Raw genomic sequence first — 14,997 nt, 5'->3', positions numbered from 1 at the left:
CACTTGTTTGCTTATTGTTTAGTTAGTTGTGAGATATTTGTGTATGTTTCATTAAATAAAGCATGACCGGCCTCATTCCCAGGTATTAAAGGAGAGATGGGGGTGATTGGAATCCCAGGACCTCCCGGACAGCCTGGTTCCCCTGGAAATATTGGTTCCCCTGGATTACGAGGTGAGTCAGCCCCTTCCCCTCAGAAGCCTGAGGCCCCAATGAGTAAGCATTTATTTCTGCTAAAATGTCACACTTTTTTAAAAAGGTCATGTGAGGTCCTTTCAGTGATATCAGCCAGATACTGCAGTGTCAGTCTGTTGCTGGTGTGTTAGTTGAGCCATTTCAGTCTGTTAGTTTGCAGCTATGGCATTAGTTTGACCCCTTGCTGTCTGTTTTTGAGATTTGTTATATCTGAACGTGTTATAAATGATTCACTAGTTCACTATATATTGGACAAACTATGGCAGCCAATTTATAGCAAATGGCTGACACTCTTATTTAGGCCACTGACATTGCCTCAGTTTTACTTTCTACATTTGCCTGTTGCTACAGTATCTGTCTGTCCCTTTGCTCACAGGCTTTCTGACTGTTCCTATGACATCATTCTTTTTTGTGACATCACCCAGTGGTCTCACTGCGGTATCAGTGTGCTCCTGTGGTGTCAGTCCTGGTATGGTCTCTCTCTGCCAGGTCACCCCGGTTTTGATGGTCAAAAAGGTGATTTTGGTGATATTGGACCTAAGGGAGAGCGAGGAGATCCTGGTCAACGGGGGCCTGCTGGCAACATGAGTGATGTGGACATGGACCAAATGAAGGGAGAGAAGGGTGACCTCGGGGACAGAGGTATGGGGGTGCAGAGGGGTTCAGAAATATATATTTGGTTGGGGGCAATGTTGGTCCTGGGGATAGGGGTGTCAGAGGGCTGCATAAAACTGGTTCAGGGCATCAGCTCATGGGCAAGCTGAGCCTGGACTTTTCCTATCAGAGAGGCATTCAAGATGGCACATTCTGTAGGTGCCCTTCCTATGAACTGCTTCTCTTCTTCTGGTTTATGTTCAAAAAGCATCTTGGATTTAATCCTGCAAGTTTGTTCTGAACTGTTAATGTCAGAATAATGAACTAAGTATGTAAATGGATGGTAAATGGACTGCATTTATATAGCGCTTTTATCCAAAGCGCTTTACAATTGATGCCTCTCATTCGCCAGAGCAGTTAGGGGTTAGGGGTTAGGTGTCTTGCTCAAGGACACTTCGACATGCCCAGGGCGGGGTTTGAACTGGCATCCCTCCGACTGCCAGACAATCGGTCTTACCTCCTGAGCTATGTCGCCCCATATCAGAGAGGCATTCAAGATGGCACATTCTGTAGGTGCCCTTCCTATGAACTGCTTCTCTTCTTCTGGTTTATGTTCAAAAAGCATCTTGGATTTAATCCTGCAAGTTTGTTCTGAACTGTTAATGTCAGAATAATGAACTAAGTATGTAACTCTACAGAATGTAAAACTGCATTTATATGCAGAAAAAAGCTAAGTCTTACTAATGGTCAACTTCCCCATAGGTAAACCTGGGGGGACAGGTCAAAAAGGACACCAAGGACAGCCCGGAGTACCGGGAATGCCAGGGAAAGATGGATATCCAGGTTCACCTGGACAGCCAGGTAAAGCACTGAGACAAAACACCGTGAATATATCAAATCCGCTCATGAGAGCGTCCAAACAACGCCCTGTGACCAGTGTTCATTTTTACAACAAATTTTGATTTAGTTTTAGCCATAGTCTCCTCGCAAAATTGCATTTTAGTTATAGTCACATTTTAGTCATTTGAATACTGTTAGTTTTAGTAAATAAAAAGTAGTTTTAGTCCATGAAAATGAACAGTCTTAGTCAAATTGTAATGAAACATTTTTCACAATTTTCTTTTCACTGGAATGTTCTTAGAGAAATGATTACCGACTGACCTTTAAACACAGATCCCACAATCATCATAATTTCTTCCAAGCATCTTTCAGCTTTTGTTATTCTTAGACAGTATCTAAAAAGGCTGGAATATGGACTATTTCTGGGCACATTCCTGTAAGAATATGGAAGTAATATTATCAATTCTGGAACTCTCTTCTGATGGAATTTAGTCACAGACCACATCTTGCTCAATGCGAGGTAAATAAGGCAATAACCTCATCTTATGTGAAAAGCTATTTATATTATATTATTTAAATTTAGAGGACTACAGACCCACCAGGAGAATCAAAGCAACAGGAGAGCAGTTGACATTGTAAATATTTTAGTATTGTAAAATGTATCACTAATGAGTTTAGCTAGCTACATGCGTCATATTATAGTATCGTATACTAATAGATAAACACATTTGGAATAATCCACGATGAGACATGTGTTGAATGGTTTTAACACACAACGTGGAGACAAAGGACCACCCGATGGGAAACGGAGGGTGGTTACCCCCACAGAGTGCGTTCACACCCTCGAAAGCACAACTCTGAGTGGAGTATTCCACTTATACCATGGTCATTTGCAAAATATTAAAATATAAGAAGGGGTCTTTTATTGGCTTTAGAAATATAAACTTTTTTGCTGACACAAACTACTGTGTCAGCATGTTGCTATGGTTACATAGGTTAGTTAGTTTTAACCTGACCCGAACTACTTGCATCAAACGGTTTTAACGCACACCTTCTAGCCAATAAAAATGAATTATTCACCCAGACCATGGTGCAACCTAGAATAATATAGAGAATAAAAAGAAAAATGAATAGACAGAAAATATTAAGCCTTAAACGAACAGCAAACAACAGGTGCAAATCTGCTTATGCCAGACATACGAGTCACAGGGAATCGTTTTGTCATAGAATGTCATTGTCGTTGCCAAACATTTTCTGTCTTAGTTTTTGTCAACGAAATCAACAGTGTCCCCGACTTCTCTTTTGCAGGTGAGAAAGGTGACCTCGGAGAACCAGGTGTACCAGGACGCGCAGGCACCCCTGGACTGAAGGGGCATATAGGAGAGATGGGGCTTCCAGGTAAGAGTCACTGATAGATCATTCCTGGCTCTTCTGTGTCTTATCTTTGTTCACAGTTGAACAAGAAAGGAGGACACCTGTTCATTTGTATTTTTTATGGGGTTCCTCAGGATTTTCTGGACCCAAGGGCACTAAAGGAACAAATGGGACCCCAGGGCATCCAGGATTCCCGGGTTTGACCGGGGACAAAGGAGAGAAGGGGGATGGAGGTCTGCCAGGTGTTGGGGTTCCAGGACCACCAGGCGAAAAGGTAACAGTCTCTACATGTGGGTGTCAATGCACTGTCATGTCTGTGTGTGTGTGTGTGTGTGTGTGCACGTGTATGCTTGTATAGCACATCTCATTGGCTTAAGTTGCTCTATGTGTCTTGGCCCCCAGGGGCAAAATGGTGAGCCAGGATTTCCAGGAAGCCCAGGAGACAAGGGGCATAAGGGTGCGATGGGTATCCCGGGAATGCCAGGAAAACCAGGACAGAAGGGAGACATTGGGTTCGAGGGTCACCAAGGCATGTGTCCCGCCATCGGATTGTGTTCCACAGCCAACTGGCTGTTGCTGTGTAACATTAGTACAATGCAAATTGTCACAGTGAATGCTAAGCATAGGGGTGTGTCCTTACTGCAGGTAGCCCTGGGCGGCCAGGTGAGAAAGGAGTCCCCGGGTTACCTGGTGGAGCAGGTGAACCGGGTCTGCAGGGGCGACCAGGTGAGGACCGTATATAATGGCCTCAGCAAAAGGCTCAGTGTGTAATGGTTTATCTGTTATTCTCTTCCCAAAAAACTAGATACTAGAACAGGAGGGTACAGGTTACAGCTTAGGCTCATAATTAGTTGGAAATTGAGTTTCACCAATTTACGAGTTCAGCAATGGCTAAAATGTGGATACCTGCTTCAACCCCCTCTTTTGCCCACAGTGGATACCATTGGCATAATATGCATGCAGTGAGGCTTATTCAATGGTCAGGAGTGTAAAGAATGGTCCAAAGAATGGTCCCTTCTATAGCTACATAAATTAAAGCTTTGTGAGACACTTCTGTTTCCAGGGGAACCAGGTCTACAGGGCCCTTCGGGTCCACAAGGGGAGAAGGGAGAGCCTGGCATAGACGGAATCCCAGGATCCTCAGGAGAGAGGGGAGATCCAGGTGAGTTTTTGGAAAAAGGGCCACACCTCTCTGCCTCCTGCTGGCTTGGAAAGGAAGAGCAGCATTCAGTACTGTACGCCCATGCAGAATGGATGCAATGGCATGTAATATAGGGTAATGTTAGTTAATGTCAGGTAATGTACAGTGATGTACGGTAATGCCAGGTAGTGTTAGGTAATGTAATAACAGAGCCACGTGTTTGAAGCCACGGTATAGTCACAGACTGTAATATCTGTCATCATGTCTTCACCTTCCTCTTCCTCCCCTGCAGGGTTACCTGGAAGAGGCTTCCCTGGAAACCCGGGTCAGGTCGGCAGTAAAGGTGAGACACGCAGGGGTTTCCCATTTTTCATTTCCCAAAACATCAAACCCTCCTTAGACCTGCACAGTCATTAGTAATAATGTATTTTGGCATTAGCTTTTTGGCTTACCAGCCACTGTGGCTAGTGGTTTTCCGAAGTCAGTACCCACTCCACCAGCCAAAATTCCCCCATTTACATTTTATTTGAACAGAAACCATTATAGCTATTCAACCCCAGTAAACTGTGTGTGTGCATATTTGAAAAATGAATTTTAATCAGTAAGTAGCCTACACTTGATGGCGCATAACTGGCCTCAGTGTAGCTGAAAGTGGGTAGGTTTCAGCAGACAGTGCTCCCTGCCTCTGGTTGAGTGGATGCTTAACATGTGCAAGGCCCTACTTAATAGTCCTCGCAAAGCAGATTAGAGTTACAGGAAAAACTAACTACTAGCTATATGTTAAAAAATGTGATGGAGGTAAGAAAAGTAATCAAAGCTATGTTAATTGAATGAAAAAAGCAGCCAACATTCACTTAAACATTAAAATTTGGAACATGCTTTGGTGCATTAGATAGAACTCTGTGGGAATGAGTAATAATTGGACTAGAGAAGTTTTGTGCAGGACTTTACCACCCCTAATTATGGCTCCTCCCTCAGCCTGTGTCCCTCCCTTCCCATTGCTCTGACCCCACCTCCTTCTCCACAGGTGACAAAGGCAGTCCAGGTTTTTCGGGAATTCCAGGAAGCCCCGGTATCCCGGGAACCAAGGGGGATAAGGGTTACCCAGGCACCCTAGGGCAGCAGGGCCGGCCAGGGGAGCGGGGGCCCCCGGGGTCATCCATGGAGGGGCCCAAAGGAGACAGAGGGTTACCTGGGGAGCCTGGAGAGCAAGGTAAGTCTAAACACCCATGCTGCCCGTGAGAGGGAGGAAAGCTTGCCTTATTGTGCATGCAGTGATGCGACTCTGGCAAATGAATCAAATCAAGATTTCAAATCAAATCAAGATTTATTTATATAGCACATTTCACAAAACATTTCTGCTCGCATGAAGTGCATGAAGTGAGTTTTGTCACCGATCTGCCACCAAAAATTATTTTTCATCACAATTTATAGTTTAGCCACATGGAATTTGAACTCATTTTTATTCATTGCTAAGTTTTGTAAGACATTTTTACGGTTAACAGGTCTGGATGGCAATGTTCAAAATGGATGAGCAGAGTGCTCTTTTATAGTCGTGTGTACAGAGGCCCATCTGAGGTTGCGATAGAATTAGGAAGATTGCCACAGTGCTGTTATGAGATACCATCATATTCAATCAGAAGGTATTAAGATTCTCTTTGCTGTCAAGACACACCATCTGTGTTCACTGGCGACATTTCTTTCCTAATTACTGAATCCTGCATTCTCATGACAACAATGCTACTTCAAGAGGCTGGAATTATTATACCTAATTGATGTTTTTTTTCTTCAAGTAATGAGTTGTTTATATGGGAATTCTTTTTGCCATGTTCCAAGAGTATTCACTTGAAGTTACTTTTCAAAAATATTTTTTGAATTTTGCTACCTGCACATACAGTTGCACCCTAGAATTTTACACTCTTGATTTTTCTTCGTTTTTGTGGAAGCAGAAATCCTACTCCCGTCCTTCTCCCCTAACAGGCTCACCTGGGGCCCCGGGGCCCGCCGGAGTACCGGGACTGGCTGGCTCAAAGGGGGACAAAGGAGACCATGGGTACCCGGGGCCTCCAGGACAAGAAGGACTCAAGGGGGAAATAGGACCACCTGGTGCTCCTGTGAGTTCATCGCCATTGTCTGTCACTCAGGGTTCACAGCATCAACAGTCTACAGGAGTGGAACTTATGGCCTTCTGTGTCGTCTTTTCAGTACACTAGGCTACTCCGCTACAAAATCCATCCTTAAAATCACCACAAGGATAATAAATATTCTGACATTTTCTCGCAACTCACACCAATGAACACTGGAAAAAGCTCCTGGATACCGGAGATAAAAATTGCAGAAAAGAAATTTAACTGAAAAACGTCTCATTAAAAAAAGGGCTGACATTTCTGTGTCCAATTGAATATAATCAGGCTAGTTTCTGTACACATTTCAGAAGTTATCTGAGAAAGAAAAAACAAACCAATCAACTTGCTTGAGCCCATGTATAAACAGTCTTTATTTACCATGGGGAGGTTCTGTCACATTTGTAAATTTACAGTAACTGAGTCCCATAACTGCTTTACTGTGGACATCAGGATAAAGATAGGGGTTGGACAGAATAATGATTACTCCAGTGTTTAACCACCAGAGCTCAGATGAATTGCTTAGATCAGTATTGCACTGTTTGTTAATTAACAAATGAAGAAAAGACCTCATTCTCATTCTCATAAATATTCAAGTAAACAATAACATGATTAATTTATATTAAATAGTAAATTGCTCGAGGAGCACCTTCCTGACACAAGATGTAACTCAATCATGAACGTATCTGTGTGTGTGTGTGTGTGTGTGTGTGCGTGTGTGTATGCGTGTTTCACAGGGACATACTGGACTGCCAGGATTTAATGGACCAAAGGGAGAAATTGGACAGCCAGGCTTCCCTGGATTCCAAGGTGGGTGCACATCGTAACCTAAACAACTGGTCTTGTGTGTGTCCTGTAAAGTACTCCAATAAATGTGCATATACTGGTTCACACATTTATTGGGGTGCATGAATCACTGTTCTGAATTACACTGCTGAAAGAAATTTAGTTTGTGTCCTGTCAAATCATTCCATCATTGTACTGATTTGCACCACGGGAAGCATGAGCATGTGACCTGTCCCACAATTTGACTGTGTGTGAATGTGCGTGCACACACACGTATGTGCTGTCCTGTCCTGTCCTGATGTTGTACTGACTCACCTCATCCTACAGTAAGTCTGGTCTGTAAATAAATAGGCTGTGTGATGGTGAGAAAGGGGGTTTCAGGCTCTGGGCAGGATGGTAAAACTGAAGGAAGTGAAACTCTCACTCTTTCCCCTCAGGGATTAAAGGAGAAGCTGGAGCAGCTGGAGGGAAAGGAGAACTGGGAGACAGAGGTTTCCCTGGAGTGAAAGGTACGAGAGAAGGAAGGGCTCTTATTAATGGATGCTGTCTGTAACCATGATGCATAAGCTTTTGGTGTTCTTCAACAACACCCACCTTTTCCCCATTGTCCTTTAGGACTGTTGGGTAATCCAAGCACAGACATGAATTCGGATGTAGTCAGCATTTGTCTGATGGACTTTGACTGACAATGAAATGTATAGTTTTGGTTTCCTAGTTTATGAAGAAGAAGCATAATGCTTGCCTTTTCTTGTAAGTCAAAGTTAAGGAGAAGTGTTGATTAAATGCTGGCTGTAGTGAAATTATCCCCATATTGCTGGAGAGACAGACTTGAGTGTTCTTAACAGAAGACAGGTGCGGAGTTGGGTCTGCTCATATGCATTCGAATGGCACATTTGCTGTCATACACCTGGGATTGAGAGATGCCTCTCCCCTGATTGCACTGGGAGGCGTGGATCTTATCATTATGAGATGCCTCTGGATTCAATAAAAATAAGAGAAAACAAACAACATCTGTTTGGACAGAAGACGCTGTATTAAAACAGGCTGACGCGTTAATTATGCTATATTGTGACGCCAATGTGGAATTGACTTCACTGTAGTACCTCTCAATCCATCAACTGATGCTGTGATTTCAAATTCTTGCTCTTTAGGAAACATTGGCCCCCCCGGGCCCCAGGGACCCCACACATTTATCAAAGGGGACATCGGCCTTCCTGGCCCCCGCGGACTGGAAGGCCCCAGAGGGTCACAAGGGTTTCCTGGATCTAAAGGGCTGCAAGGTGACATTTTGAGTTCCAACGCGTCTATATTGGTTTTTAATAAGGCAAATTTTTTACCTGCATGAGCATGAAAGGACCACCTAATCATGGATTATCTTCCTTATTACACAGCTACTTACCTTACATAAGAAATTGATCAATAATTTGATGAAACATATTAATTAAAAGTATAAATCCAAATAAATTGCAATTAATATCAAATAAATGCATTTTCCATTGTGTTCTTGTGGATAATATAGGCTTATTTGGGAGTATTGGAATAAGATATGAGTCAAATTGACGGTAGAGTAATATCTTTTGAGCACGGGGTGTCACAGGGTAGCAAAATTGAAAATTACCAGTATTTCTTTCTTCTGAATGCTATGAAAAGCATTATTAAAGTTAAAGTGGTATTTTACTCATAGCTGAGGTCATTATTCAGAAATAGTTGACTGTAGAATGACTGAAGTGGCCAATCAGAATCAAGCATTCAGCATTGTGTTTTATTCCTTTTATTCCTTTTATTTTGGAGTTCTATGTATTCATCTTAGACAGATGTCTGCAAAGCATTGCCCTGTGGCACAACAGATTGGTATCTTATTTCATATATTATGTTAATATTGTAGTATGTTATAATGCTGTTATGACTACCCAGATGTTTTTAGCATGAAAAGGGGATACATTATTAAACGGGGACCAAAAAGGCAAGTGGTTTCTCTTGCTTTGGAGACCTCTGTGAGTCATCCCCTCCCTTCCCCCTCCACAGGTGTGACAGGACGGCAGGGTCCAAAAGGAGAGGACGGGCAGCCGGGGTACCATGGTCGACCAGGCACCAAGGGAGAGCCTGGCCCCGTCGGCCCAGCGGGTGAGAAAGAACAATGTTACGGGACACCCCCATTCGCTGCCCCCAGCTATCAGTTCCACGCACCCCGCTGAAGACCCTTCTTGGTGAATGTGTTTGATGATGCTCCTCCTCTCCCAACAGGACCCAGAGGGTACACTGGCCCCCCAGGGCCCGACGGAGTGCCCGGTCAGGTGGGGCCACCCGGTCCCTCCTCCATGGACCACGGCTTCCTGGTGACCCGACACAGCCAATCGGTGGATGTTCCTCAATGCCCTGCGGGCACCGGCCTCATCTACGATGGGTACTCCCTCCTTTACGTCCAGGGCAACGAGAGGTCACATGGGCAGGACCTGGGTGAGTGACCATTGTGCAGAACTGCAGAGAAGTGACAGCGCCCCCTACAGTCAAGGCAGGTGTAGCTGCCAGTGGTGGCAGCTGAGCTGGAATGGCAGAAATGGTTCCTTTAACCCAGCCACCATCCTAAACTTTCTGTTGTTGTTTTTGGTTTATTTTCCTTGATTAACAATCAAGCAAATAATTAGGTGAATAACCCACATCAGTCAAATCTTATTCTGTAGACATTGTAGATAAATCGATTTTATTTCTAGTGCATTGTAATCATATTACAAATTGACATTATGATGTACATTGATGTGTCTAGAATGCTAGTGTGTGAGAGGCACATGAGAGAAAGCTTTGGGACTGTTTCCAATGGATCAATAATTAACAAGCTAGTTAAGATTTCTGCTTTCGGCAACTTAGTAGATGTTGGAGCTCAACATGTGTTTCTGGAAAGATGTGGAGTATGTAGTTCCTTTGAGAAAAACATGTGGTCCTGGTCTTGATTGCTGCTCCACTCTGCCCCCTATAGGTACCGCGGGGAGCTGCTTGAAGAAGTTTAGCCCCATGCCCTTCCTCTTCTGCGACATCAACAACGTCTGCAACTTCGCCTCCAGAAATGACTACTCCTACTGGCTGACCTCTCCCGAGCCAATGCCCATGAGCATGGCGCCCGTTACCGGTGACAGCATCAAGCCCTTCATCAGCAGGTGAGGGGCGGGGTTTAGTGAGGTGGGGGTCGGGGCTCTGAAAGCGAAAAGGCGTTTTGGGGGCTGTGGGTGCTTCAGTACCTGAATAGGAAACCATTAACAAATACAGCTACTCAGCTTCCCATGTCTCACAATGGCCTTTGTGTTGTGCATGCATTTGTGTGTGTGTGTGCACACGTGTGTGTGTGTTTGTATGTGTCTGTGTGTGTGAGATAGGTGTTCTGTGTGTGAGGCCCCTGCCATGGTGATCGCGGTCCACAGCCAGACCATAATGATCCCCGCATGCCCGAATGGATGGGACTCCCTGTGGATCGGATACTCCTTCGTCATGGTGAGAGTCTCGCACCAGCAATCACCACAGCATCAGCAACTACGGTGTCACATGATTTTTTGTTGAGAATGACTAAATTAGAAGAATAGCAGTTGTTTTTAAGCATTGTGGTAGCTATATAATAGTTATAGTAGGTGCATGGTTGACATACTGAAGCATATCTTCCATGTCATGCTGCAGAATGCTGTACTAGCACGTATGCTAGAGATTGTAAATCAGCACTTACTGATGAATCATAAAGTTGACCTTTTAAGCATTTACAGAAGCTGTATTTCCAAACAAGTTCTCAAATGTCATGTGTGTAATGTTCCTCCCTCTATACCATGTTTCTGTCTCCTTTCTCTTTTTCTTTCGCTCACATACATCCCTCTTTCCTTTTCTCTCTTTTTCCCTCTCCTGATCTCTTTATACCCCACCTGCTCCACTTTTATTTATCTTTACTTCTCTCACTCCATTTTCTCATTCTCTCACTCCTTCCTTTCCCCCCTTTCTCTCCCACTCCTTCTCCCTCTGTCTCCTCCCCTTTTCTCCCACTCCGTCCCTCTTTCTCCCTCTGTGTTTTCTCACTCCGTCCCCCTCTCCCCGCTCCAGCACACCAGCGCTGGTGCGGAAGGTTCCGGTCAGGCCCTGGCGTCCCCCGGGTCCTGCCTGGAGGAGTTCCGCTCCGCCCCCTTTATCGAGTGCCATGGGCGTGGCACCTGCAACTACTACGCCAACTCCTACAGTTTCTGGCTGGCCACCATCGAGGACGAAGATATGTTCACGTGAGCTTGGGTCCTTCTCTCCTCCTCTCTGTCACCCTCTCCTTTTTTACTCTCACTCTCTCTCGCTTTGCATCTCTGTCAGATCAGTTTCAGTTTGCTTCTTTAGCATGACAGACATACATTTGTATTGCCAAAGCATATACATATGGCAGAAAGTGAAACCAAACATCACGCAATATGGTAATTTATCACATAATAGAAAATAAATAGGAGTGAAAGGTTATGTATATCAGAAATAATACATTTGTAAATTAGAAATTTGACATAGCAATATGACTCTATTGTCTCTCTGTCTCCTAATAATAAGTTATTTTATTCCTGTACCCCCCTCTCACCTGTGCTTGCAAATGTATTACTCCCAGCATATGTAGATAAAATCTATGGATATAATTACCTGTTTCAGAGTAGACCTCCCACCTGCCAGTAGAGGGCGATATTGATAACTCATCTTACTTGACAGGATATTGTGACTGTGTGTGACCTAACAAAAACCTCTGTGACCTCTGTTTTTTTTCTTCTTCAGGAAACCCGTTCCAACCACCCTGAAAGCTGGCAATCTTCGAACTCACATCAGCAGGTGCCAGGTGTGCATGAAGAGAACATAATGTAGAAATCGCTTTATTTCTATTTTATTGTTTCAGGTTTTTTTTTTTTTTTTTACAAACGATGGTGCTATTTGGTGAAGATAAAGACAGCTTTATAGCAAAAAAAAAAAACAAAACACTTTATTACAAATAATAGACGCTGTGTCCGGAGTTACAAGCCTAGTGAATGCAGTGTTGAACGACAGGATTACGAGCCGGGAGCCTGAACCTCTGGCGCTTCGCTCCCTTTCCAAACTACCGCAACGTTTCTTTGCTGAATGGCACTTTGTTTATTACTGCACTGACTGTATCCGTATGTAAGCAGGTGTCCATTTTAAAGCTGTGTGTGTGAATCCGGTGATGTCCGCCACATCTACCTTTTTGATACGTGTCATTCATTTGAATAATTCCTTAACGTTTTACAGATACCACTTACGTCCGCATCAGTGTAAAGATATAAATATTTTTGTTTGTTTTGTATTTGAAAGCTCTACTAATGTTACGGCCTGCGTTGCCACTGGTTACAGGTGATAGTCACTGAAATATGTTAGTGGGATGAAGGTTGCCACAGCCATCGCTGATGGAACCACAAAGAGCCTCAGCTTCATTGTAAATATGTTGCTTCCAAAGTGCGCAATACACAGCCGTGTAAGATGTTAGGCAATTACATTAATTTGTGCGCAACATGTTTTCATTTTAACTTAGGGAGAAGATATGTAGGATATCAGTGCACACGAAAAGCAAATGTTAATCAGAATCCGTCAATCTACAGTGAAGTTTTCACGGTAGTATAACACAACGTACACAGGCACATATTTATTATGGAAAAGTACTACATGTTGCACACCTGAAGAGACAGTCCTGGATCTCTTTTTTTCTATGCAGAGTGTGTCATGTGGTTGAGGCAGAAAGGGGTAGTAGGGATTGATGTTAGTTCACTTTCAGGTTTGGGATAGTGTTATTTTGTATTTGAAAACAATGTAACCCTAACCTCCCCTCCCACATATTATGGCATCCTGTGGATAATGTAGACCCTTCCAAAGTACAACCCCAGTGTTCCCTAGTAATTGCCCTGTTAGGGAGTGAGATGAATCACAAGGTTATGAGAACTTGGCTATTGAGGGAACAACGGGGGTCTTTAAACAGGGCAGTTCTATCACCGTGGTGACGAACAGCCACACTCCAAAGCCAATAATTTGGATTAAAATTGCCTGGTTCCATGTGAAGTTCATATTGGACTAGGATTCTGCCACAGTTCCTCTCTTACAAAAAACCCTCAACTTTCAGTCCCTGCATTCCTTAATTCAGTTTGGTCTCATATACAGGTTGCTTTTGTCTTCAGTGTTTTGTTGGCAAGAAATAAATGTAGACGTGATACAAATTAAACCAAATATATGATATTTCACTTGATTCCTGAATTATGCAAACTAATTTCCAATAAGTATTGCTAGTTCATTATTAATTTATACAATTATTTATATACTGCTTTGGTATTTTGCTTTTGTCGATATCTACTGCATTTTATTTAGATTATTAATTAGTCCATTGTTAGGCAGAGACACATACATAATGTATACATTATGTCTGATTGGAGTGAATTTTTGAGTTGTCAATTTTTGTGACTTCATGAATTTGTCATTGGTTGCCCAGGCCAGTGGCCCAGTACTCAGTGGTGAAGACATTTCGCACATTAATTTAATTTAGTAGCACTATTCACACATGTGCCTTTTTACAGTAGACTAGAGTACAGTACAGTAGGGTCACAGTTTATGACAGTAAGTTCACATGTGAGAAAGAACCATTTGCACACCCGATGAGCTAGTTTGGCAGAGAAAGTGGAGGAAATGGCATCCGTTAAATCCAAAGAAATTCCGTCAGCTGCTTCTTGCAAAATATGTACTTTTTATTTCAAGTTAATCAAAGAGCTGGCTACAGTTCCTCAGAACACTGAAATATTGTACTTCAGATAATTGTAACAAGGTTTTGCAAGAAGCGGAATGCAGACAATATTTCCATTTGTGCGAGATAGTTGTATGAACTTCATCATTCAGGTTTTGCTGTGTCTTGCTGTGATTGTCATCATTCAGTATTAAGAGGAGTTGCCATCATTTGTCATGTCATGTCTGTTTGTGTGTTTCTGTATGTCACCGTCAATCGATGTAAGAGTGTACTCCAAATACCAAGAGATGAATGCAGTTAATTGGTGAAATTGGAGAAGATGGGTTTGTGGTGTAGTCTCTTATTAACAAAAATGGTCTTGTCAGCTTATTTCTTTTCCTGCAGAATCCATACTGTGCAATTCATACAATAAATTAATTTGTATAAAATGTCACTTGCTTAGTTTATGTGTGTCTCTGAATTGTTCTGTGCTAGCTTGTAACAGTGTATTGACCTCAAAGGTACATCTCCTCTATGCAGAAAGTAGCCACAAGGGGGCAGGGAACACCTACAAAATCTCCCCTTTAAAGAAACTATAGCCAGGTGAACAGAGCCAGTTGCAGTAACAAATTAAGGCATGCCTGTTTAAGTTTGCTAAATGCTTTGATTCATTTCCATATCAGGATTCGTCAAAACATTAACAGGAATGGATGAGGCATGAAATAAAAAATGGAATCAAAATGTGTTCTTTCAAATCAAAGAAAATTAATCTTATTTGTGTAGCACTTTTTACAGAAAGCTGTGGCAAAGGCACTTTATAGAGTAGCAGAAAAAAGCAAAAAACCAGGCCTCAACCACAAAATAGCAAGCACATGAGATAAAGAAGTCCCCAGCGGTGAGAGAAACCCTCAAAAGGTGGCAAGGAAAAACTCCCCAATGAGATGAAATCTCAGGAGGAACCCAGGTATAGAGGGGAAGCCACTGGCCGGCCTGGTCTAAAGTCTGCCCTTCTCTCTCAATACTTTATTTGTTTTAGAATCCATTTTATTCTTTCTTTTCTTTGTGACGCCCATTTTCGCAAACCCACCTCACCACTTCAGTGTGGTTTTGGGGGAGCGTTGAGAAGTACAGGCTCTGCTCTGAAGCCTATCTGACAGTACGATCCACGTGCTCCTGGTTCATGCTGGGCCAAGGTGTTTCCCTTGCCTAGTCAGATGGAGTAAACTGCCAGCTAATG

At 43.1% G+C, this 14,997-nt stretch overlaps 1 protein-coding gene across 1 annotated transcript in view; it reads left to right on the top strand.

Annotated features, from left to right (window-relative positions):
* The window catches only part of col4a1 (collagen, type IV, alpha 1), a 52,436-nt gene extending 38,222 nt beyond the window's left edge, over window positions 1-14,214 (top strand). The window contains 20 exon segments of the mRNA XM_064326554.1: window positions 83-172; window positions 683-835; window positions 1,550-1,648; window positions 2,936-3,025; window positions 3,136-3,275; window positions 3,404-3,530; window positions 3,647-3,727; window positions 4,065-4,163; window positions 4,435-4,485; window positions 5,170-5,355; window positions 6,123-6,256; window positions 7,003-7,075; window positions 7,489-7,560; window positions 8,203-8,331; window positions 9,077-9,175; window positions 9,296-9,508; window positions 10,026-10,203; window positions 10,420-10,534; window positions 11,126-11,298; window positions 11,822-14,214. Coding sequence (XP_064182624.1) covers window positions 83-172; window positions 683-835; window positions 1,550-1,648; window positions 2,936-3,025; window positions 3,136-3,275; window positions 3,404-3,530; window positions 3,647-3,727; window positions 4,065-4,163; window positions 4,435-4,485; window positions 5,170-5,355; window positions 6,123-6,256; window positions 7,003-7,075; window positions 7,489-7,560; window positions 8,203-8,331; window positions 9,077-9,175; window positions 9,296-9,508; window positions 10,026-10,203; window positions 10,420-10,534; window positions 11,126-11,298; window positions 11,822-11,903 — 2,384 coding nt within the window. The 3' untranslated portion in view covers window positions 11,904-14,214.
* Window positions 14,215-14,997: the final 783 nt, after the last annotated feature.

The sequence above is a fragment of the Anguilla rostrata genome, chromosome 3, assembly GCF_018555375.3.
Source record: "Anguilla rostrata isolate EN2019 chromosome 3, ASM1855537v3, whole genome shotgun sequence".
NCBI lineage: Eukaryota > Metazoa > Chordata > Actinopteri > Anguilliformes > Anguillidae > Anguilla > Anguilla rostrata.
Note: the sequence above shows the minus strand (reverse complement) of the source record. Positions and strands in the feature narration are given on the sequence as shown.